Consider the following 27,157-nt stretch of genomic DNA (forward strand, 5'->3'; position numbering starts at 1 on the left):
AGCTAATTATAAGCTATACATAAATTTGAAAACAAAGAGCAGAGCTGTTTTATTTTGATAGCAAATTGTTCAAGGTCACTAAATTACTGCTCTTGCACATTTTAAGGCTAAGACTATGTTAAATAAAATTTACTTAAAGTATAAAGCCTTCATCAGAAAAAATGACAACTATGAGAATAAGTCAAATCATGTTCATTGTTGAACTGAATAACCTAATTACTGAACTGTCACATCAATTGCTTTATAAATCGACAAATACTCTCTCCAAATATAAACACTTATTTTCTAGAACCTAACACAAGCATTCATTTGACTGTTTTAGTGTACCATACACAGAGATGCTTATAAATGTTTGCTGAATGTACAACATTCACTTATAAGGATGAAAGAATTTATAAGTAATTGCTAATATACCACTATGTACCAGTTACTGTTTTAATCACTTTATGGACACTAACTCTTTTAAACCACATAGAAATCCTGTAAGAGTTCTATTATCCCCCAAATAATGAGAAAATGGAAGCACAGTAGAGAAGAGACTTGCCCAAACTAGTCACAAAATTCAAACCCAGATTCACAAGATTCAAACCCAGGCAGGCTGGCTCCAGAATCTGTATAATCATTAAGCTATACTGCCTTCATTATTAAAAATAAAATATTATTCATCTAGTAATAGATTCCCTAGGTGAAGCTCAAATATCTTTGTTGCTCAGTACTTTAACACTCACTTTTGGCAAAATATTTCAGATTTTTCTTTTTTTTCTTTTTTCCTGTTCTATTTCATCTTTATTTTTTTTATTCCTTTATTTTATTTTATTTTACTTTAAGTTCTAGGGTACATGTTCACAACATGCAGGTTACATATGTATACATGTGCCATGTTGGTCTGCTGCACCCATTAACTCGTCATTTACATTAGGTATATCTCCTAATGCTATCCCTCCGCCCTCCCCCAACCCCACAACAGGCCCCAGTGTGTGATGTTCCCCTTCCTGTGTCTATGGGTTCTCACTGTTCAGTTCCCACCTATGAGTGAGAACATACGGTGTTTTGTTTTCTGTCCTTGCGATAGTTTGCTCAGAATGATGGTTTCCAGCTTCATACATGTCCCTATGAAGGACATGAACGTATCCTTTTTTATGGCGGCATAGTATTCCACGGTTCATATGTGCCACATTTTCTTAATCCAGTCTATCATTGATGGACATTTGGGTTATTGTGAACAGTGCCACAGTAAACATACGTGTGCATATGTCTTTATACCAGCATGATTTATAATCATTTGGGTATATGCCCAGTAATGGGAAGGCTGGGTCAAATGGTATTTCTAGTTCTAGATCCTTGAGGAATCGCCACACTGTCTTCCATAATGGTTGAACTAGTTTACAGTCCCACCAACAGTGTAAAAGCATTCCTATTTCTCCACATCTTCTCCAGCACCTGTTGTTTCCTGACTTTTTAATGATCGCCATTCTAACTGGTGTGAGATGGCATCTCGTTGTGGTTTTGATTTGCATTTCGCTGATGGTCAGTGATGATGAGCATTTTTTCATGTGTCTATTGGCTGCATAAATGTCTTCTTTTGAGAAGTGCCTGTTCATATACTTTGCCCACTTGTTGATGGGGTTGTTTGATTTTTTTCTTGTAAATTTGTTTAAGTTCTTCGTAGATTCTGGATATTAGCCCTTTGTCAGATGGGTATATTATAAAAATTTTCTCCCATTCCGTAGGTTGCCTGTTCACTCTGATGGTAGTTTCTTTTGCTGGGCAGAAGCTCTTTAGTTTAATTAGATCCCATTTGTCAATTTTGGCTTTTGATGCCATTGCTTTTGGTGTTTTAGACATGAAGTCCTTGCCCATGCCTATGTCCTGAATGGTATTGCCTAGGCTTTCTTCTTGGGTTTTTATGGTTTTAGGTCTAACATTTAAGTCTTTAATCCATCTTGAATTGATTTTTGTATAAGGTGTAAGGAAGGGATCTAGTTTCAGCTTTCTAGATATGGTTAGCCAGTTTTCCCAGCACCATTTATAAAATAGGGAATCCTTTCCCCATTTCTTGTTTTTGTCAGGTTTGTCAAAGATCAGATGGGTGTAGATGTGTGGTATTATTTCCAAGGGCTCTATCCTGTTCCACTAGTCTATATCTCTGTTTTGGTACCAGTACCATGCTGTTTTGGTTACTGTAGCCTTGTAGTATAGTTTGAGGTCAGGTAGCGTGATGCCTCCAACTTTGTTCTTTTGGCTTAGGACTGACTTGGCAATGCGGGCTCTTTTTTGGTTCCATATGAACTTTAGTTTTTTCCAATTCTGTGAAGAAAGTCATTGGTAGCTTGATGGGGATGGCATTGAATCTATGAATTACCTTGGGCAGTATGGCCATTTTCACGATATTGATTCTTCCTATCCATGAGCATGGAATGTTCTTCCATTTGTTTGTGTCCTCTTTTATTTCGCTGAGCAGTGGTTTGTAGTTCTCCTTGAAGAGGTCCTTCACATCCCTTGTAATTTGGATTCCTAGGTATTTTATTCTCTTTGAAGCAATTGTGAATGGGAGTTCACTCATGATTTGGCTCTCTGTCTGTCTGTCTGTTATTGGTGTATAGGAATGCTTGTGAATTTTGCACATTGATTTTGTATCCTGAGACTTTGCTGAAGTTGTTTATCAGCTTAAGGAGATTTTGGGCTGAGATGATAGGGTTTTCTAAATATACAATCATGTCATCTGCAAACAGGGACAATTTGACTTCCTCATTTCCTAATTGAATACCCTTTATTGCTTTCTCTTGCCTGATTGCCCTGGCCAGAACTTCCAACACTACGTTGAAAAGGAGTGGTGAGACACGGCATCCCTGTCTTGTGCCAGTTTTCAAAGGGAATGCTTCCAGTTTTTGCCCATTCAGTATGATATTGGCTGTGGGTGTGTCATAAACAGCTTTTATTATTTTGAGATACGTCCCATCAATACCTAATTTATTGAGAGTTTTTAGCATGAAGAGCTGTTGAATTTTGTAAAGGCCTTTTCTGCATCTATTGAGATAATCATGTGGTTTCTGTCTTTAGTTCTGTTTATAGGATGGATTATGTTTATGGATTTGCATATGTTAAACCAGCCTTGCATCCCAGGGATGAAACTGACTTGATCGTGGTGGATAAGCTTTTTGATGTGCTGCTGGATTCAGTTTGCCAGTATTTTATTGAGGATTTTTACATCGATGTTCATCGGGGATATTGGTCTAAAATTCTCTTTTTTTGTTGTGTCTCTGCCAGGCTTTGGTATCAGGATGATGCTGGCCTCATAAAATGAATTAGGGAGGATCCCCTCTTTTTCTATTGATTGGAATAGTTTCAGAAGGAATGGAACCAGCCCCTCTTTGTACCTCTGGTAGAATTCAGCTGTGAATCCGTCTGGTCTTGGACTTTTTTTGGTTGGTAGGCTATTAATTATTGCCTCAATTTCAGAACCCGTTATTGGTCTATTCAGGGATTCAACTTCTTCCTGGTTTAGTCTTGGGAGGGTGTATGTGTCAAGGAATTTATCCATTTCTTCTAGATTTTCTAGTTTATTTGCGTAGAGGTGTTTATAGTACTCTCTGATGGCCATATTTCTGTGGGATCGGTGGTGATATCACCTTTATCATTTTTTATTGTGTCTATTTGATTCTTCTCGCTTTTGTTCTTTATTAGTCTTGCTAGTGGTCTATCAATTTTGTTGATCTTTACAAAAAACCAGCTCCTGGCTTCATTGATATTTTTGAAGGGTTTTTTGTGTCTATCTCCTTCAGTTCTGCTCTGATCTTAGTTATTTCTTGCCTTCTGCCAGCTTTTGAATGTGTTTGGTCTTCCTTCTCTAGTTCTTTTGTGATGTTAGGGTGTCAATTTTAGATCTCTCCTGCTTTCTCTTGTGGGCATTTAGTGCTATAAATTTCCCTCTACACACTGCATTAAATGTGTCCCAGAGATTCTGGTATGTTGTGTCTTTGTTCTCATTGATTTCAAAGAACATCTTTATTTCTGCCTTCATTTCGTTATGTACCCAGTAGTCATTCAGGAGCAGGTTGTTCAGTTTCCATGTAGTTGAGCGGTTTTGACTGAGTTTCTTAATTCTGAGCTTTAGTTTGATTGCACTGTGGTCTGAGAGACAGTTTGTTATAATTTCTGTTCTTTTACTGAGTAAATTTGTTATAATTTACTGTTCTTTTATTTGCTGAGGAGTGCTTTACTTCCAACTATGTGGTCAATTTTGGAGTAGGTGTGATGTGGTGCTGACAAGAATGTATATTCTGTTGTTTTGGAGTGGAGAGTTCTGCAGGTGTCTATTAGGTCTGCTTGGTGCAGAGCTGAGTTCAATTCCTGGATATCCTTGTTAACTTTCTGTCTCGTTGATCTGTCTAATGTTGACAGTGGGGTGTTAAAGTCTCCCATTATTATTGTGTGGGAGTCTAAGTCTCTTTGTAGGTCTTTAAGGACTTGCTTTATGAATCTGGGTCCTCCTGTATTGGGTGCATATATATTTAAGATCGTTAGCTCTTCTTGTTGAATTGATCCCTTTACCATTATGTAATGGCCTTTTGTCTCTTTTGATCTGTTGGTTTAAAGTCTGTTTTATCAGAGACTAGGACTGCAACCCCTGCCTTTTTTTGTTTTCCATTTGCTTGGTAGATCTTCCTCCATCCCTTTATTTTGAGCCTATGTGTGTCTCTGCACGTGAGATGGGTTTCCTGAATACAGCAGATGGGTCTTGACTCTATCGAATTTGCCAGTCTGTGTCTTTTAATTGGAGCATTTAGCCCATTTACATTTAAGGTTAATATTATTATGTGTGAATTTGATCCTGTCATTATGATGTTAGCTAGTTATTTTGCTCATTAGTTGATGCAGTTTCTCCCTAGTATAGATGGTCTTTACAATTTGGCATGTTTTTGCAGGGCTGGTACCGGTTGTTCCTTTCCGTGTTTTAGTGCTTCCTTCAGGAGCTCTTGTAAGGCAGGCCTGGTTGTGACAAAATCTCTCAGCATTTGTTTGTCTGTAAAGGATTTTATTTCTCCATCACTTATGAAGCTGAGTTTGGCTGAATATGAAATTCTGGGTTGAAAATTCTTTTAAGAATATTGAATATTGGCCCCCACTCTCTTCTGGCTTGTAGAGTTTCTGCCGAGAGATCAGCTGTTAGTCTGATGGGTTTCCCTTTGTGCGTAATGAGACCTTTCTCTCTGGCTGCCCTTAACATTTTTTTCTTCATTTCAACTTTGGTGAATCTGACAATTATGTGTCTTGGAATTGCTATTCTCGAGGAGTATCTTTGTGGTGTTCTCTGTATTTCCTGAATTTGAACGTTGGCCTGCCTCACTAGGTTGGGGAAGTTCTCCTGGATGATATCCTGAAGAGTGCTTTCCAACTTGGTTGCATTCTCCCCATCACTTTCAGGTACACCAATCAGATGTAGATTTGGTCTTCTCACATAGTCCCATATTTCTTGGAGGCTTTGTTCATTTCTTTTTACTCTTTTTTCTCTAAACTTCTCTTCTCACTTCATTTCATTCATTTGATCTTCAATCACTGATACCCTTTCTTCCATTTAATCAAATCAGCTACTGAAGCTTGTGCATGCATCACGTAGTTCTCGTGCCATGGTTTTCAGCTCCATCAGGTCATTTATGGACTTATCTACACTGTTTATTCTCGTTAGCCATTTGTCTACTCTTTTTTCAAGGTTTTTAAGCTTCTTTGTGATGGGTTCAAACATCCTCCTTTAGCTGGGAGAAGTTTGTTATTACCGATTGTCTGAAGCCGCCTTCTCTCGACTCGTCAAAGTCATTCTCCATACAGCTTTGTTCCGCTGCTGGCAAGGAGCTCATGTTGCTGCCTAATCCTTCCTCTGGAAGCTTCATCTCAGAGGGGCACCCAGCCTTATGAAGTGCCAGTTGCCCCCCTACTGGGAGATGCCTCCCAGTTAGGCTACTCGGGGGTCAGGGACCCACTTGAGGAGGCAGTCTGTCCGTTCTCAGATCTCAAACTCAGTGCTGGGAGAACCACTACTCTCTTCAAAGCTGTCACACAGGGACATTTAAGTCTGAAGAAGTTTCTGCTGCCTTTTGTTCAGCTATGCCCTGCCCTTAGAGGTGGAGTCTACAGAGGCAGGGAGGCCTCCTTGAGCTGAGGTGGGCTCCACCCAGTTCGAGCTTCCTGGCCAGTTTGTTTATGTACTCGAGCCTCAGCAATGGCAGATGCCCCTCCCTCAGCCTCGCTGTCGCCTTGCAGTTTGATCTCAGACTGCTGTGCTAGCAATGAGCAGGGCTCCTTGGGCATGGGACCCTCTGAGCCATGCGCGGGATATAATCTCCTGGTGAGCCGTTTGCTAAGGCCGTTGGAAAAGTGCAGTATTAGGGTGGGAGTGTCCCGATTTTCCAGGTGCAGTCTCTCACGGCTTCCCTTTTCTAGTAAAGGGAATTCCCCGACCCCTTGCACTTCCCAGGTGAGGCGATGCCCCGCCCTGCTCCATGGGCTGCACCTACTTGTCTGGCAAGCCCCAGTGAGACGAACCTGGTACCTCAGTTGGAAATGCAGAAATCGCCCATCTTCTGCATCGTTCATGCTGGGAGCTGCAGACTGGAGCTGTTCCTATTCGGCCATCTTGGCGCCACCTATTTCAGATTTTTCTAATCAGCTTAATATACTTCGAAGAGCTGAATGCTTTTGTCTTTTATGTTTATTAATTTTCTCAATAGCCTAGTTTAGAGAAATTATTAATCTTTTACCAATGTATCTATGGTCTTATTCTGAAGACCTGTAATCTTATAAGCTTGATTTGTTTATTACAAAATATATTCACTGTAAGTAGGAGAAAGAGTTATAAATTTTATCCAGAGATAACCACTATTAATGTGGCACTATATATTTTTCCAGGCTTATTTATAATACTCCCACCTTCCACCACTACCACCAAATAAAATAAGTAAAATCACTCTGTATAAACTGAGAGGAACTTACTCTGTGAAAAAGGAAGTGAATTACTGTCATAAGACAAAGTATTTGAAGCTACTGTTCCATAATATAAACCCTGAGAACACTGCTTTTTACAAGTAAATCTTGGTTTATATTAATAGTAATCACTTTCTGAAAACAAAAATAGTTTCACAGGTACTTTATGAAAGTCTACAACCAGCCTCATCTAAACACTTATTTTGAAAGAAAAGGCTTCACATTTAAGAAATCTGAGACAAATTAGTTCTCTTCTATTTGCTATATATTCAGCTTTGTTTTTCTGTATTAATAACTGAATTAAGTTTAAAGTTCTAAGTAAAAAGTACCTGAGTGTTTATGCTGTCCTGTTGAGCACAGCAGTCAATAGCTACTCCTTTGTTACACCACCTACATTACAATTCTGAGGTCCTAGCCATATTCTCATTTCTAGCTCCATCATCATGGATCCAGACCAGTGCCACACACTGCAGCCCCATGGCTTGATACGCAACACAGAAATTATCACTATCTGTTACTCAAGCTTCCTTTACCTCAAAAATAACAAACAATAATACCCCAGTAAAACAGTCTGCTTTCAGACACAACCCTGGTCCAAACCATGTTCTCCAAGATCCTACTCTCTAAGCTGCTTTACCTGTGGCTGCATTTCCTCTGGAAGTGCCTAACCCAAGGGGCCTGCTGTAATTGCTAAATATAGGGTGACTATGGCAAGCTTCTTAAGAAAACTGCTTTATAAAACTCTCAATACAACAAAGATTCTGGACAACATGCAGCAAGATTAGCATATCCCTGTAATACATCATGGTTTTACTCTAGCACAGTTGTTACCAAGTTGATTAGAAACACTTGTGGAACGTTTAAAAACTTTTAAAAACAGATTGCTGGGCTCTGTACTCTTCCAAGTATACCTTCACTCAACCACATTCCCCCTAAACACTAAATTGAGTAGATCTATAGTGAGACTGAGTAAAAAAAAATTAGTTACGTAGATCCTTGCTATTCAAAGTGTGGTCCAAACATCAGAAGCATTAGCATCATCTGGGAGCTTGTCAGAAATGCAGATTCTCAGGCCCCATCATACCTATTGAATACAAACCTGCAGCTCAACAAGGTCTCCCGGTGATTAGGACAAACATTCAAGATTGAAAGCACTGCCCTACATGATTCTCATGTGCAGCCAGGTTTGAAAAGCAGTGCTCTTCTTAACCCTCTAGTTCTCAAAATACAAAATCAAATATATGAATAAATTTAAAATGTACTTTAATTACTGCAAAGAGGCTATAGTGAAACTCAAAAGCAATTCATTTTTAGGGGGCCCCAATCACATTCCATAGCTACCACAATTTCACTTACCCTTGCATTACATATGGAAACTGGTGACTCTGTGCTTGGTCAGTTTGTGCTTGTGGAAGGGTACGCTGCCTCAATCCTTCTGAGGAAGAACCCACAGCTAAAGACAAGGTTTCTTGACCAGATGATGGAGTTGTTGATCCTGAATGATCTGAACTCTACAAATAAAAATGTAATTTTTAAAAGGAGATTTAGTTCTTTACAATCATAAAATTACAGGCACATTACTAAAAACGTATTCATGAAATCCCTCTGCAAAATAACATTTCAGAAATTTACTGTTTTACATCTTGTGTCCAGTATAAGTAGATATTTTAATTTTGATAAGTCAAAACTTATCAAAACTGCTTAATTAAACTAAAATATTCCATTTTTTCAACTAGAAATGGCTGAGGAGCATTATAATATACAAAAACAGCATATTAAATTCTGAGGATTAAGTTAATGCATAAAAAGCTCTTTTCACATGATTAAATTAATGCATGCAAAGCTTCTTTCATGATGCCTAACACATACATTTATTGAAAGTGTTCAATAAATGGTACTAATTACTGAGTCATTTAAACAGTTACTATGTGCCAAGTACTGTACAACATGCTATTGTTAACACATTGGTTTAAAGTAATGAGAAACAGGCTAGAAATCAAAAGATCTAAAATCTAGTGTTATCTCTGACATTAACAAGAGTTATAACCTTAAAGGTTCACTTAACCTCTCAGAGTTTCCACTTTCCTACAGAAAATGAGATGGGACTAAATTTTCAAGATTCCTTTCAGTTCTAAAATTCTATTAGTTTATAGAAATCACCAACAAATATTGCTTTTTTACAAAATGAACTACGAGAATCAAGATGTTAATCAGTATTTTTTTATTCTCATGCTCAAATCTTTTTATTCTCGTGCTCATGGATTCAGTAACCATAAACAATATAACTCCCTGAAGACCATCCCAATTTGTTTGAAAATAGTTTGTCAAGTGTTTCATGTACATTTAAAACACAATTACATTTTACATAAATTATAGTTCTTCCACTTTAAAAAGCTAGGTACAGTATTATTTTAACATCCTTCCTTTAACAATTTTGTTAACTTGTATTTTACCCGTACTGCCTTCCTATTGACAGGATGTCTTTTTGCATGACTCCCATGCTAAGTCCTGCAATGTGAAAGGTCCAAAACTGTCTTTTGCAAAACAGTCCACACCAGTCTTTTGCAAGACTAACAAAAACTTTTAAAATGTTACTTCACACACAATAGATATCAAATATCTTACTAAGGAGTCCGGATTCTTAGGAACATAAACTGGGAAAGGTTTCTTTTTCAGCAAGATTTCTCATTAAATGGGCCATCATAATACGGTGTTCATTAATACAATTATTAGAAGAAAAGCCTAGTCATTTGGCAGCACAACCTAATTTCTCTAGAACTAATGATTTCTGACCTTATTAGGTAATTATTTTATGATTAGATCTTTAAAATATTTTCAAGTCCCTTGAAATTTCTGAACCATGAAAAATTAAGGTGAATTCAACTTAACATTCCTTTGATACTTTTCAGGCTTTCATAACACTGAAAAAAACAAATATACACACTAATGACACAAAATCATGGCTGAGCAACCCACTGGACAAGTCAAAGTCAGAGGGTTCTTTCCCAACAAAAATTGAAGCAATGCAACTGTGTCCGACGACTACAAAAAAAAACTCTGTGCCAATGCCAATGTCTGTGCCTTTCCATGCCAAGGCAGGAAACATACAAAGACCCTTGGGTGTTTTGACAAGGCATATTTTATTTAGTTTAATGTAAGCTAAATTCCCATGGCTGGTACTAGGAAATAGTTACCATTAAGAGAATACGAATTAAATACAGCAACTGGAGAAGCTAGTTTCTTAAAGAAGCAGTTAACTAGTATCTATTGAGAGAGTTTTCAACTAGCTCCCACCCCTGTCACTTGTGCTCTCTTTCAAGCTTTGGCTGGATTCTTGACAAGGAAAGCATACTTAGCAGTAGAAAAGTTCCCTGACTGCTCAAGAAGTTGAAAGCAAGCTTCCACTCATCCAATCCTCTCACCTGCAAAGGTGTCATAGAAAGCTTTTATGGGAAACCAAAAATAACATAAAAGGATTGGGGACAATGTTTTTGAAATTTGTAGAAAATGTCTAAATTGAGAAGGTCAACTATTACAAAACATTTCCAAAACAATTTTAGGCAGATGGAAAAATAAGGATGGAGGAATGAATACCCAAGTCTGAAAGAGATTAATACATTAAATATTTCCTCCCCAAGCAGGTGGAATGTACACCCAAATCCAGTCATTTTTAAAAAACAAAATCCTTGACCAAGTCATCTACTTCAAGAAGATTTAGGGTACTTAAATTTTAAACAATTTAATCCACCTTGAATAAAATATACTATTTTAAATACCTGGCATATTTCTGAAACGTCATTGGCCTAAGAGTTTATATTATATAACCGTAACATAATTCCGTTTTCTGAGTATTCCAGTAATTAAACCTTTGAAGATTAAATCTATTACTGACCTGCCATACAGCAAATTATAACTCAAGGTGAATAGACTTCAAGGGATAACACTGCGTATTAGATCTTTCAAAATGGTAAACTTTACAAAATGCCTAACTTTAGTTCAAAACACAATCTCAAAATTCACAAGCTCCAATTGTTCTGTTTTTCATTTAGTTTTTAGAGGCAAAAAATAAGACGACGACGAAAAAAAAAGAAAAGTTCAATGTTTACTCCTCCCAAAACAACTCACAGAATTGCTGCTGGATGCCAATGCTTCATGACTTTCTCTATTGGTGCTGGATTTTGGAGAACTGGGAGGAGTCCGAGAAGTACATACTAGATGAACCATATGATACTCATCTTGCTAAAATTAAAGAAGATTACATTTAAAGGGTAGTACTACAAAATGTACAGTTCAAAAAGTCAGTAGCTAAACTGAAATACTTAAAACTTAGGTCCCTTTCAAGCCTAGCCATTTAATTACTGATAAATTGTTATCATTTGAAGGTAAATTTGTCATTTTATTTGTGATCCTTTTGAATTCAATATTTTCTCCATACTTGGAAAATGATCTAAATACTCTGCAATTGCTGTGTTAAAAAATTATTTTGCATACGAAGCAGTCTTAAAGCAAACAATGTTGTGAAAGTTGTAACAGCACAATCTATAATTTCAGCATGAAAACATCTAGCACCTTAAACTTTTTACGGTTTAGATATTTCCATCACTTGAGGCTTAGCAACTATAAAATAAACTCAAATAACTTCATCATAATCACATTTGCCTTAATTTTAGCAAGGTGATTTTTTTTACTCTTTTTTTCAGTCAAAAACTATTTTTATCTATAACACCTATACGCAGATATAAAGCATACATTTAAACTATATTCTGTAAATATCCCATGTTTTTCCATAAACCTAGAAATATGACTGAAGAAAAATATTCCAAATAACGATTAGGGTTGGCATTTTAGCTTAGTGAGATCATAAGCATATTTATTTATACTTAGACATAAAGCCAGCAAATAAGATGGGGAAAGGAAAGAAGGAATAAAGGAGGACAGAGAACAATGAAGGATGAGTCAGCAAGTTCTTTAAAAAGAAAAGAACAGAATGACAAAGAAAAAGGAGCAGAAAGAAAGATAACCAAATGGGGAGAAAGGGAAACAAAGCTACTAGAAACTATGAATGTATCACTTGCCTACCATGAACCTATAATTGTGCTTAATTTGGAGACAAATCCAAGAAAGGGTACAAAAGGCCCTTCCTTAAAGAGGCTCATGATATTGTTAAGAGGGTAGACTAGTGCACTACAGCACAATTAGAGAAACACAGAGAACAGTCTTTTTTTCATGAAACTGAGAAGCCCAACCTTAATTGCTTTAGGAGTTTGGAGGAAGAAGTTACTAAGCGTTAGAATGCTAAAGAAAGGCTTCAGAGACAGCATGACAGAAGGTACGCCTGGCAAAGGAGGTTGAAGACACTCCTAATTTTCAACGTCTCCCTTAGCTTCTTAATACAGAATATTAACAAGCATACAAGTATAAGATGTTGATCCTTAGAAACCTAGTTCCAAAAGGTCATTATTAATCACAATTAATTCACAGAATTTATTTATCTTGGGAATGTTTCTATAAAACATTTTGTGACTAAATAGGTAAAGCTAATGGCAGTATTTAACTGAAAAAAGTAAAGGGGTACATTGACTTTAATAAAAACAGTTGAAAGAACTATTCAAAACATAAATGTATTACTCAAAATGTTTTATATAGGGGCACAAGAGTTCTTTGACTGAAGCAGTTTTTATTTTAAGTTGTTTGGCCTGAAACCATTCCTGGCAGCAAAAATCTTTTTAAAAGTCTTCATGTGCAGATTTAAGCTATCCTTGGCATAAAATAATTAATATATCTATATTTCAAAGAGCAGATGGCAGAAAGGACTATACCGAAATATATTTTATTTCTGAGCACCAGCATAAAAACAAGAGAAAAAAAAGAACAGCCAGAATACAGAGGTTTTTAGGGCTATTCTAAGTGATACTATACTGGTGGAGACAATGTCATTATATATTTGCCAAAACTCATAGAAAGTGCAACACCAAGAGTGAACCCTAACATAAACTACAGACTTTGGGTGATAATGTATGTCAATGTAAGCTAACTGATTGTAACAAATGTACTACTTTGGTGTGGGATGCTGATAGTGGGGCAGGCTGTGCCTATGTGGGGTCAGAGAATGTAAGAGAAATTGCTGTACTTTCTGTTCAATTTTGCTATAAACCTAAAACAGCTCTAAAAAATTGTTTTAAAAAAAAAGAAGAAAGAAAGAAAAAAAAAACCTGCTGCAAATTCCACTATTTTTGAGGGAGTGGGTATTACACCATGTTAGCAATTTGAAACTACATATTGCCAATAACAGCAAGAAGTCACATTGGCAAAGCTAAAATGTCAACTGTCTAAGCAGAAGGAATATACTAATATATTTTTTAAAGTTTCCCATAGGTGATCATAAACATACAGGAGAAGATACAGATCTTCTAAATTAGATAAGGAATATCCACAACAACAGTTAGAGTTAAGTCAAAGATCTAAGGCAAAACAAAGAAGAAATTCAATTCTGCTATACTCACCAACAAAAAGCAACATTTCAAATGCTGAAAAGCTCTATAAGTATAAATTCCACAAATGAACATAAGCTAAAAGCTACCACTAAAATAACTAGCCTTCAAGTTGATTTTATTGAAAATATTGAAATATAAAAATGTATTGAAATATATCTTAGCTCTCAGCACCCACAAAGTTTGCTAACTGATGGACCAGTTAATTTCCTCCTGAAATTAAACTCCCAACTCAAGCAATTTGTATAAAAATATCATGCAGTTGGCAAAAAGGAGATTAAGAGGAAAGACTGTTATCAATGAAAATCCGTCACCACTACTGAACATTCTACTTCTACACTACTGACGTCAATAGCATTTTCTTACAAAAAATGACAAACACCTGAACATGAATACATAATCGTACTTCAGATTTAACTATCAGATGGATATACAGAACTGTTACCTAAACTAACAAGAAACTATCATGTTACTTTCTAATTTATCTTTACTTGTTACACCATGCAAAGGGATTGATTTTAAGTATCTAAAAACTGAACTGGTTGAATAAAATTTCAGAACATATCTCCTCTCACATTCTGAATGTATCTGGTATCAAATAGTGGTAGAAAAGCTTACTTTTCTGAGAATGTCTTTCAGCTGCAGATGATCGGGAAGCAGTCTGCCCGAATACACCAATCTCTGATCCTTCGTCAACTAAGAAATGGGACAAAGAAAAGAATTCAACTTTTCTAATTATGCAAATTGAAGGTTGGGAATAACATGCCTAATTATGGGTAAAATAAAACTCCCTTTAGGCACAAGTAAGCAGAAAACTGACACAATTTAAGAATTTTTGTTTTTCCAAATTCTACTTAAGAAAAAAACATTTAAGAGTTCAGCAAATGGTAGTGTATCTATTGTAGCTATAATAAAGTACAGATAATTAACACATTTAAAAACCTGAGGAGGGGGAACAGGTAGGTAAATTGGAAGTCTGTCTTTTCAACCGTAATGCAATGCATATATGACTATCATTAAAAAATCTTCAAGACTATATAAATGAGAAAGTGGTTGGCCTTATATTAATCGTCAACAGTAGGATAAAATTTCGATGTCACCAGAATCATTTTGCCTTATTTTGTCAATTTTTCATCTAAGATAATATATAAGACTTACTTTCTTCCTTACTAATATTGTGCAGAACAATTTATTGGTTTTAATTCAAGAGCCATTTAGATTTAGTTATAAATTTACTTACTATTCTAATTATTATTCCTGCCACTATCACAAATACCTTTGTTAAGTTTTTCAAAAACGCAAGACTAAAGAAAAATCAACACAAGTGCATGGAGAGTCAGTTGCCATCTCTATACGCAACCAGAATATGAAATTATGTAAAATTAAAGCGTCTGTATATACTCCACATAAGGCCTACTTCATAACTGCAAAACAGGTGAATGTTCTTTGAATTTTATCAAAACAAATACTAGCTATATCAGTAATTGTTAAATATGCCAAATCCAAGTCACAACTATAACAATTTTTAAGACTATGTATTCAACATGGCTGCTACAAAAGGGTCTTCTCATATTAAAATTAGTCATAATAGAAATTATCATACTAAGATCTGTGGTTCAGGCATCCTTACACATCAAAGGTATAGCTATCCTTCCAAGATACTTAACCATTACACATATTCCAGTTTCTCCTGGAAGCATTTTGGAGTGTGCCGTTCCTCAAATGCACATGTACAAACTCCTATATATAAACAATCAAATACAGTGCACAGGTTTTAAAATCATAAGTCGTACAACCTGTATATATATATATATATATAGAGAGAGAGAGAGAGAGAGAGGAGCACTGTGGTATCGTAAAATGTATTTGGTTTTCATGCTGTTTCCTGCCGAACAGCTCCTAAAATCCTTGGAATCTTCAGAAAGATGAGTATCTTTAGTGTGCTAATAAGACAACTGGTGGCTGGGGGACCCTACAATTTAACAGGGGAACCAACAAAGTGATTAGAAGGTTGCAACTTTCAGTCCCACCCCCACCCCCAACCTCCAGAGAGGGAGAGTGGCTTAAGGTTGAGTTGACAAACCAATGACCAATGATTTAATCAATCACGCCTACCTAACGAAGCTTCCATAAAACCCAAAAGGACTGAGTTCTGAGAGCTCCAGCATAGTAGAATGAGTCGAAGTTCCTCAAGAGTGGATGGGCCCAGAAAGGGCATGGAAGCTCTGAGCCCTTTCTCCAAGAACTCGTCCTATGCATCTCTCTTCCATTTGTATCCTTTGTAATAATATCCTTTGTAAGTGAGCAAATGTAAGTAACATGTTTCCTTGAGTTCTGTGAGCTGCACTAACAAATTAATTGAACCCCAGGAGGGGGTCACGGGAACCCCAATTTATAACCAGTTGGTCAAAAACACAGACCACAACCTGTGCTTGGGACCACATATGAAGGGGGGCAGTCTTGTGGGATTGAGCCCTCAACCTGTGGAATCTATCCCCAGGTAGATAGTGTCAGAAGTACAATGAATTAAAGGACATTCAGCTGGTGTCCTCTGGAGAATTATCTGCAGAACTCCTTGTTGTTGGAGAGAAATCCCCACACATTTTGGTGACCAGACATTACAGAAGCATTCTGTATTGCGTGTTGTGAGAGCATAGTAGGAGAAACTCAGTTAGTTTTTTCCTATATCCATATAGGCACTGAATGGCAAACTATATGACCATAAGTTGAATGCTAAATATATAATCAATGATTTAATTCCTGCCCAAAATGAATTATCCAATGCTTTATAAATCTCTATAATGTACTTATCACAATTTGAACCTAAAGAAGTTTCTTGTATTACAGTCATCATAAACTATCACTTTTTTACCAGACCAAACATTTAATAAATAGATACTTTTATGTCATATCATCACTCTGCATAAAGGACATCAGTCTCTTTTTGTGAATTTTTTTCCTTTATAAAAATTATCAAACATACATACAGTGGAGGGAATAAAATGAACCCCCAGGTACCATCTTCAAGAACTCTCAAGTACCCAGCTTCAACAATTACCAAATTTTGCTATTCTTGTCTCATCCATCCCTCATTTCTTTTCTTCAAAGAGAATACTGTATTTTAATCTTTTTTTTAAAAAAATGTAGAGACGGGGTCTCACTCTGTTTTCCAGGCTGAAGTGCAGTGGCTATTCACAGGTGCGATCATGGTACACACTGCAGCCCCAAACTCCTGGGCTCAAGTAATCCTCCCGCCTCAGCCTCTGGAGTAGCTGGGACTCCAGATATATGCCACTGTACCCAGCTGAGTACTGTATTTTAAAGCAATATTACACATCATTTCTCTTCACCTGTACAAATTTAGTAAGTTTTATAATAACCATAATGTTACCACATTCAACAAATAATTCCTTAATATGTAATATCCAATGCAGATCAACTCTTCCCACTTGCCCAAAAATGCTTTTTAAAGATGATTTGAATCAGAATCCAAATAAGGTTCACACACAAAATTTGACTGTTATGCCTCTTTTAATCTTTTAACAGTTTCTATTTTTAAAAAATTTTTCCCAGGATATTTATGTGTTGAAGAAATTGTTTGTCTCGTAGAACTTTCCAGTCTGATTAGGCAAACTGTATCTTCCTGGTATTGCTCAGCATATTCCTGTAGTTCCTATACAATGTAGTTAGATCTAGAGGGCTGATCAGATTCCAATTACTTTTTGTATGACAAGAGGACTTTTGACAAGGGGAACCTCAAATTGCACATTTTTGACCAGTAGGAGTCCCTACAAGGTGGCTCCTGCATCAGTTTAACATGACCTCTGTCTCTAATAGTAGCTTCCTTGCTCTCAGGCACAAAATGCCCCAGAAGTTCATCTTACACATTTCATGCCCCAGACCTGGAATCAGCCATTGCTCCAGGATCCATGATTCATTTTAATGGGAAATGGTATCTAAAGACCAAAATCTGGGAGCTAGGAGTACTGATTTTTACTTGTCATTACTTCTTCAGTAAGCAGAGCTAGAAAATATGTATTTTTATAAAGAGAAACTTAAATCCTGAGTTCACTGTGACATTTCCAATTAAATAGTATTCACTCATTTTATTTGTATCTTCTCTCACCCTGAAAATCTTTCTTGCTAATGACACTAATAAATACCTGCCATTAGCAAATGTACTAATTTGTTTTATCCTACTACATGTAATCTCAAATTAACAATAACAAGATTGTTACTAACAATATTGAACAAAGTTTAAGATTTCTCACTGATCTTCTCTGTCCTTAGGATATAGGTCACTAGTCAAAATACAGTGTTTCAAAGTTACTTGAAATAATAATTCTTGTAACTGTGTCATCATCCTGACAGTTTTTAATTCTTGTTTTCATTTAGAGATTTCTCTATTTTTTTATAATTATATCTAACAAAAAACGGCAATAAGGTAAAAACTATAAACAAGGTGCATTCAAAGAGGCTTTAGTTCTGTCCTTGTCCCCTCTATGATTTTGGATTGCCCTTACAATGCTTAACAACATAACAAAGCTGAATACACACATACTCCTATTTTCCGCCTTTTCTTACATAAAAAGTAGTACAGTATACTTACTCTATTGCATCTTGTTCTCTCACTTAATAAACCAGGGAGATTACTGCTTAGCAGCATAAAAATATTTTCCCCATTCTTTTTAACAAATGCACAATCCTCCATTATATGAAAGTACTATAGTTTGTTAATGGATATTTGAGCGTTTCTAGGCTTTCATTATTACGTATAGTGTCCTCCCTTCATATTATTCTATTTATCTCTGTATTTCCCCATAGCATCCTGCAATAAGGAGATCATTAATGACATTGATAAAGGTAATCTTGATGGTGTAGCAGGGTAAAAACCTAATTGGAATTGATTCAAGAGAAAAGGAGAGACACGTAGAGATAGCAAATACATACAACTTATAAACAGTTTTGCACTTAAAGGAAGAAATAGGACAATAGCTAGAACGGAAATGGGATCAAGAGAGGGTCTTCCTTTTGGTTTGTTTTATTCTTTTGTGCTTTTGTTTTCTTCAAGAGAGAAATAATGTGTTTATATGCCAACAGAAGTAATTCAGTAGAAAGGAAAAAACTGATGATGCAAGAGAGAAAAACAACTTCAAGAGCAATGTCCTTCAGCAGCTAATAAGGGATGGGGGTCTTGTGTACAGGAGTTGGACTTACAGAACAATATGACAGATGTAGCTAAAGAGATGCTAAGAAACTTATACAAGATCCCATCACCAGCACTCTGTGCCTCAGTTTCCTTATCTGTAAGTTAAGAGCAATAATAGATTGTATCTCACATGGCTTAATTTTCATAACAACGGAAATGCACATAAACTAGAACAGAACACAATGCCTACTGAGTATTCAGTTAACATCAGGTGCAAATTTCTAGTACCTGCTCCTCCCACATCATGCAGTTTCATGAGGCTCTAATGAGATTATGGAAAAGTACAGAAAAGTTGAATGACTAACAGCAGGCTGTGTATGTTCATTATGCATAAGAACATGATTTGGATGCTGCTAAAACAGGTTGGGTTAAAGTTGCAATGACTGTCACTTCACATTATTAAAAAAAAAAACAAAGTTCCAATTCACATTAGAACTTTCAAGTCTCAGTTTTTTTGTTGTTGTTTTTTTTGTTTTGTTTTGAGACAGAGTCTCACTCTGTCACCCAGGCTGGAGTGCAGTGGCATGATCTTAGCTCACTGCAACCTCTGCCTCCCAGGTTCAAACAATTCTCCTGCCGCAGCCTTCGGAGTAGCTGGGATTACAGTCGTGCACCACCACACCCTGCTAATTTTTGTATATTTAGTAGAGATGGGATTTCACCATGTTGGCCAGGCTGGTCTCAAACTCCTGGCCTCAAGTGATCCGCCCGCCTCAGCCTCCTAAAGCGCTGGGATTACAGGCGAGAGCCACCACGCCCAGCCTAAAGTCTCAGTTTAAAATGACATTTATAAATCACAAAAGGAAATCTTTTAATTAATTTTACCTTCTCTACGAGAAAAAATACCTTGATGTTAGTCAAAGAAGTCCGTATCCAAAACATAAGTTATCTAACTTATGTTTTTTTATTTTTGGTTAAAGAATGTAGTATTTACCAACTACTTCTAGATGTTAATATATTATCTGCTTTCTACATGGGTAATCTCCATTTTCCTATTAAACTGTAAAAGTAATGGAATTTGTCAGATATTTTATCACAAGCATCACTTCTAAGCAAGATAGGGAAAAAATATGCTGGAAAACTCAGTATTTGGGACTACTGATCAAAATACATATAAATGGAGTACACTGGCAATCCTACTTAAAATGTTTACTCCCATAATTTGTTAGTAGACAGGTTTAAAACAAATTTTTCACGGAAACAATAGGTCATTTTCAGTCAGAGACTTCAAAAGCCAAAGCTTGGAAAACTTTGCAATGCAATACAAGTTAAATAAATTTAGGAAGATCATTTAGTTAAAAATAGAGGTACCAAAATCTCATGATGGCTATAAAGTGATTATCCAGATTATTGATAATATTAATTTTTTATCCAGAAAAAAACTCAGAAGATTTTGAGAATTCCTAGTCCCAGAACTATGGGTCCCACACATACAAATAATTATTAAATTTAAAAGCTAGCACATATTGTATTTAACCCAAAATACAGCTAACTGAAGTAGTATGACTAGTATCCCAGAAAGAGACTGCTAATCCCTTATCTCCAAGTCCTTCTTTTTTAAAACCACCTACACCTACTAAACAGAACAGTTAGGCAATAGCTAAGCAAGTCTGTCAGCAGTAGGAGGAAAAGATGCAATAGCACCCAGCAAAAGTTTCTGACTTTTGAAAGGAGAAAGACAGACACCGCAGCCTTTATCATTTGCTTCTCTGGAAGAGGAATCAAGGTTTAGAAAAACCATTAGTAGGCGTGTGTACATTTCATTCATATCACTGGTTTTTGCCCTGCCAGAGTCTTTGCTAAATTTCCCATCCAATTCTAAACATTAGGGTTCTTCAGACAAGTTGCAAATTTGTCTCTCTGTCCAAGGCCTCACCCTCTCAGACCCAGATTCATATACCCAACTGCTATGAGATTTGACATCTTCATATATTTTAATAGGCAACTCAAATTCTACAATGCATTTCAATTCCCAATTCCCTAAATCCTTCCTCTTACTTCTTCCCTATCCCATAACAACCTGTGACCAGTTGTTTAAGCCAAAAACCTGGGCATCATCCTCAACTTTTCTTTCTTTTGCCTTGCCTCCCATATTTAACCATCGTCAAATCCTATAGACTCTATTTCCAAAAGTTCCTCTCAGATCAGTCTACTTCTTTCTGCCTACACTGCCATTACCCTAATCTAAACCATCGTCTCCTGCCTGGGCATCTGCAATAGTCTTTTAATTGGTTTTCTTGCTTCCATTCTACAGTCAGCAGCTCCAGTGATCTTTTAAAAACTTAAATCAGCCAGGCATGGTGGTTCATACCTGTAATCCCAGCACTTTGGGAGGCTGAGGCAGAAGGACTGCTTGAGCCCAGGAGTTCAAGACCAGCCTGGGCAACATAGCAAGACTCCATCTCCTCAAAATTTTTTTTAAATGTAGCCAGGTGTGGTAGGGCATGCTTGTAGTTCCAGCTGCTTCGGAGGCTGAGGTGAGAGGATCACTTGAGCCCAGGAGTTCGAGGCTGCAGTGAGCTATGATCACTCCCACTGCACTCTAGCCTGGGTGACAGAGGAAGATCCTGTCTCAAAAAACCAAAAAACAAAAACAACAAAACAAACAAAACAAACTTAGATCAATCCTGTCACTCTCTGATGGATTCCCACTACAATGGATTTAATTCAAATTCCTTTCCATGGCCAGATCTGGCTTCTGTCTCTCTCCAAACTCCCCGACAGTATTCTTTCCTCCTTACCCACTAGCCAAACTGACATTCACTTAGCTCCCAAGCTCTCTCAATTCAGACACCCTGCCTGCTGTATTCTCCCCCAGCTCTTGCATACCTGACTCTTAATCACCTTTTAGATTTCAGTTTTAAAATAATCCCCTCAGTGAGGTCTTCCTTGACTTACAAATCTACAGTAGAGTATTCCCTCTCACACATCCTGTTTATATCCTTTGTAACACAAACCACAACCTGTAATTATGTCAACATGTGTTTTTTTCTCTTAAATAAAAGTGCCAAGAACAAAGGGTCCGTAGCCATCTTGCTTGTCACTGTGTTCCCACAGCCCACTACTGTGCCTCACAGAGTATATGCTAAGTGTAGATCTGCTAAATGAGGTGTTATGAGTCCAAAACTGCTTACACAGACTTGCAGAAACCACCTAATTTGAAGTTTGTTAAATTAGTTATTTTACATGTAATCGTGAAAAACAAAAATGAAATATTCAGTCTATGAATCACAACATTAAAACACTTGCTGGTGCTAAATTCATCTGATTCACTTCTACAAATGATACTGATATTAGCAAATTATGATAAAGAAGCAATCATATATTAGTATTTTAGTATTTTTTCTTTAAATTAGTAGTCAACTTTGAATAAATGATTTTATCTTTCCACAGCAAGGTCACATCAATTTTCAGAAATGTAGAACATACAAATGTAACAAAATTACATAGTAGCCCCCAAAATACATAAAGCAAAAACAAGTATGGGCAAGGATGTAGAGAAACTAGACCCTTCCTACATTGCTGGTAGGAATGTAAATGGGTTCAGCCACTGTGAAAAAAAGTCTGGCAGTGTCTCAGAAAGCTAAACATACAGTTACCCTATGACACAATATATACCCAGTTCCATTGCTAGGTGCATACGAAAAATGATGGAAAACATATGTGCACATAAAAACTTGTACAAGAATGTTCATAGCATAATTATTCTTAATAGTCAAAAAAAAAAAGTAGAAACAACCCAAATGTCTATCAGCTGACAAATGGATAAACAAAATATGGTGTATATAAATATATGCACACACGGAATATTATTCAGCCACAAAAAGGAATGAAATACTGACACATGCTATAATGTAGATGAGCCTTGTAAACATTATGCTAAGTTAAAGAAAGGAGGCACAAAAATCCATATGATTATTTTTATATGAAATGTCTAGACTATGCAAATCCATAGAAACAGAAAGTAGAAAAAAAAAAGAAACAGAAAGTAGATTAGCACACTGGAAGAAAAAAGAATGGGGAGTGACTGCCAATAGGTATGGAGTTTCTGGGGTGATGAAAATATTCTAGAATTAGGCAGTGATTATGACAGCACAACTTTGTGAAGTACTAAAAACCATTGGGTCATATACTTTAAAGGGCAAATTTTACAGTATGTGAATTATACCTGCATTAAGAAAAACTGTTACTTTCAATTGAATATCCAAATGCCTTCAAATAATCTGAAGTTTTTGGTTTTTTGTCACCCAGGCTGGAGTACAGTGGCATGGTATCAGCTCACTGCAACCTCTGCCTCCTGAGGCTCAAGTGATCCTCCCACCCCGGTCTCCTGAGTAGCTGGGACTACAGGCATGCGTTATCACGCCTGGCTAATTTTTGTGTGTGTGTGTCTATATATAGATACATACACATACATACATATGTGTGTGTGTGTGTGTGTGTGTGTATATATATACTTAATCGGCATACAAGGGACATACCTCAATATAATAAAAGCCATCCATGACAAACCCACAGCCAACATAATACTGAATGGGGAAAAGTTGAAAACATTCCCTCTGAGAACTGGAACAAGACAAGGATGTCCACTCTCACCACTCCTTTCCAACATAGTACTCTAAATCCTAGCCAGACCAATCAGACAAGAGAAAGAAATAAAGGGCATCCAAATCGGTAAAGAGGAAGTCAAACTGTCGCTGTTTGACAATTATATGATCGTTTACCTAGAAAATCCAAAGACTCCTCCAGAAAGAAAGTTCCTAGAACTAATAAAAGAATTCAGCAAAATTTCCAGATACAAAATTAATGTACACAAATCAGTAGCACTTTTATATACCAACAGCAACCAAGCAGAGAATCAAAACAAGAACTCAACCCCTTTTACAATAGCTGCAAAAAAAAAAAAAAAAAATACTTAGGAATATACCTAACCAAGGAGGCAAAAGACCTCTACAAGGAAAAACAACAAAACACTGGTGAAAGAAATCATAGACAACACAAACAGAAACACATCCCATGCTCATGGATGAGTAGAATCAATATTGTAAAAATGACTCTACTGCCAAAAGCAATCTACAAATTCAACGCAATTCCCATCAAAATACCACCATCATTCTTCACAGATTTAGAAAAAAAAATTCTAAAATTCATATGGAACCAAAGAAGAGCCCACATAGCCAAAGCAAGACTAAGCAAAAAGAACAAATCTGGAGGCATCACATTACGTGGTTTCAAACTATACTACAAGGCCATAGTCACCAAAACAACATGGTACTGATACAAAAACAGGCACATAGACCAATGGAAGGAATAGAGAACACAAAAATAAACCCAAATACTTACAGCCAACTGATCTTTGACAAAGCAAACAAAAACAAGAATTGGGGAAAGGACACCCTTTTCCACAAATTGTGATGGGATAATTGGCTAGTCACACGTAGAAGAATGAAACTGGATCCTCATATTTCACCTTATACAAAAATCAACTCAAGATGAATTAAGGACTTAAATCTAAGACCTGAAGCTATAAAAATTATAGATGATAATATTGGAAAAGCCCTTCTAGACACTGCCTTAGGCAAGGATTTCATGACCAAGAACCCAAAAGCAAATGCAATAAAAGCAAAGATAAATTGCTGGGACTTAATTAAACTAAAGAACTTCTGCACGGCAAAAGGAATAGTCAGCAGAGTAGACAACCCACAGAGTGGGACAAACCTTCATAATCTAATCATCTAACAAAGGACTAATATCCGGTATCTACAATGAACTCAAACAAATCAACAAGAAAAAAAAATCCCATCAAAAAGTGGGCTAAGGACATGACAATTCTCAAAAGAAGATATACAAATGGCCAACAAACATATGAAAAGATGCTCAACATTACTAATGATCAGGGAAATGCAAATCAAAACTACAATGCAATACCACCTTACTGCTGCAGGAATGGCCGTAATCAAAAAAATCAAAAAATAATAGATGTTGGCGTGGCAGCAGTGAACAGGGAACACTTGTACACTGCTGGTGGGAATATAAACTAGTACAACCGTTATGGAAAACAGTGTGGAGATTCCTTAAAGAACTAAAAGTAGAACTACCATTTGATCCAGCAATCCCACTATTGGGTATCTACCCAGAGGAAAAGAAGTCATTATACAAAAAAGATATTTGTGGCCAGACGCGGTGGCTCATGCCTGTAATCCCAGCACTTTGGGAGGCCGAGGCGGGTGGATCATGAGGTCAGGAGATCAACACCACCCTGGCTAACATGGTGAAACTCCGTCTCTACTAAAAATACAAAAACAAAATTAGCCAGGCATGGTGGCGGGCACCTGCAGTCCCAGCTACTCGGGAGGCTGAGGCAGGAGAATGGCGTGAACCCAGGAGGCGGAGCTTCCAGTGGGCCGAGATCGCACCACTGCACTCCAGCCTGGGTGATGGAGCGAGACTCCACCTCAAAAAAGAAAAAGAAAAAAAAAAAAAAGATACTTGCACAAATATTTATAGCAGCACAATTTGCAACTGCAAAAACGTGGAACCAACCCAAATGCCCATCAGTCAACAAAATGGATAAAGAAACTGTGAGAGACAGATATATATACATATGTGACGGACTACTACTCAGCCCTAAAAAAGAACGAATTAATGGCATTTGCAGCAACCTGGATGAGACTGGAGACTATTATTCTAAGTGAAGTACTCAGAAATGGAAAACCAAACATTGTATGTTCTCACTCATAAATGGGAGTTAAAGCTATGAGGATACAAAGGCATAAGAATGACACGATGGACTTTGGGACTCAGGGGGAAAGGGTGGGAAGGGGGTGAGGGATAAAAGACCACAAACAGGGTGCAGTGTATACTGCCCGGGTGATGGGTACACCAGAATATCATAAATCACCACTAAAGAACTTACTCGTGTAACCAAACACCACCTGTTACCCAATAACCTATGGAAATAAAAAATAAAATAAAAGGAAAAGTATTCTATATTTTTACAGTAATTGAAAACAGAAAAACTGGCCAGGCATGGTTTCTCACACCTGTAATCCCAGCACTTTGAGAGGCCAAAACAGATGAATCGCTAGAGCCCAGGAGTTCCAGACCAGCCTGGGCAACATAGTGAGACCCTGTCTCTACAAAATATACTAAAGTTAGCTGGGCATGGTGGTGCATGCCTGTAGTCCCAGCTACTTAGTAGGCTGGGGTAGGAGGATCACTTTAGCCCAAGAGGCAGAGAGGTGAGCCAAGGTCGTGCCACTGTCCTCCAACCTGGCAACAGAGGGAGAGACTGTCTCAAAAAAAAAAAACAGAAAAGAAAACAGAAACATTATTAATTTTTTCATGTGCCTAAACTAGGTAAAAAGTAACACTTGGAATTTTTTTTGTTTTTTTTTTTGGAGATAGAGTCTTGCTCTCTCACCCAGGCTGGAGTACAGTGGCATGAGCTCGGCTCCCAGCAACCTCCGCCTCCCAGGCTTAAGCAATTCTCGTGCCTCAGCCTCCCGAGTAGCTGGGATTACAGGCGTGTGCCACTATGCCCAGCTAATTTTTTTGTATTTTTAGTAGAGACAGGGTTTCTCCATGTTGACCAGGCTGGTCTCGAACTCCTGACCTCAGGTGATCTGCCCACTTCAGCCTCCCAAAGTGCTGAGATTACAGGCATGAGCCACTGTGCCTGGCCGGAAATTTTTTATGCCATTAAAAAACTGCTTCTTCAGTTTAAATATCAATGAATTTAATTTAAATATCAGGGCTGGGTGCAGTGGTTCACGCCTGTAATCCCAGCACTTTGGGAGGCCCAGCTGGGAGGATCACTTGAGGTCAGGAGTTCCAGACCAGTCTGGCCAACATGGTGGAAACCTCATCTCTACTAAAAATACGTGGCAGCAGCAGGTGTGGTGGCAGGTGTGGAAGGCTGAGGCTGGAGAATCGCTTGAACCTGGGAGGCGGAGGTTGCGGTGAGCCAGGGTTGCGCCACTGCACTCCAGCCTGGACAACAGAGCGAGACCCTGTCTCAAAATAAATAAATAAATAAATAAATAAATAAATAAATAAATAAATAACTTAAATATCAGGAAAATCATGTGTTAGACCTAATAACAAATGACAATAATCAACTGAATTTTCAACTAGTTATTTTGGTATTGTAAGCTACAGCATTAGGAAAAGCAGAGACTTTGAGATCTCAATTCAATTTGACTTGTAAAAAGTAATATAATGTTATTTATCCAGCCCTGCTAATATCATTACCTTTTTCTTTTTCTTTTTTTTTTTTTTTGAGACAGAGTCTTGCTCTGTCGCCCAGGCTGGAGTGCAGTGGCGCGATCTCGGCTCACTACAAACTCTGCCTCCCAGGTTCATGCCATTCTCCTGCGTCAGCCTCCCAAGTAGCTGGGACTACAGGTGCCTGCCACCACGCCCGGCTAATTTTTTATATTTTTAGTAGAGACGGGGTTTCACCGTGTTAGCCAGCATG

General features: G+C 37.3%; 1 protein-coding gene across 6 annotated transcripts in view; it reads right to left on the reverse strand.

Annotated features, from left to right (window-relative positions):
* The window catches only part of HERPUD2 (HERPUD family member 2), a 64,726-nt gene that overhangs the window by 26,756 nt on the left and 10,813 nt on the right, over positions 1–27,157 (reverse strand). For 5 of the 6 annotated variants that reach the window (XM_016957266.4, XM_063815300.1, XM_063815299.1 and 2 more), the window contains 3 exons: positions 14,088–14,165; positions 11,104–11,217; positions 8,335–8,489 (listed from right to left, as the gene is read on the reverse strand). In XM_016957266.4, the coding sequence (XP_016812755.1) occupies positions 8,335–8,489; positions 11,104–11,217; positions 14,088–14,165 (347 nt within the window). The remainder of the gene's footprint in view (positions 1–8,334; positions 8,490–11,103; positions 11,218–14,087; positions 14,166–27,157) is intronic. The other variant, XM_054687462.2, reaches the window with a different exon arrangement.

Source organism: Pan troglodytes, chromosome 6 (assembly GCF_028858775.2).
Source record: "Pan troglodytes isolate AG18354 chromosome 6, NHGRI_mPanTro3-v2.0_pri, whole genome shotgun sequence".
Taxonomy (NCBI): Eukaryota; Metazoa; Chordata; class Mammalia; order Primates; family Hominidae; genus Pan; species Pan troglodytes.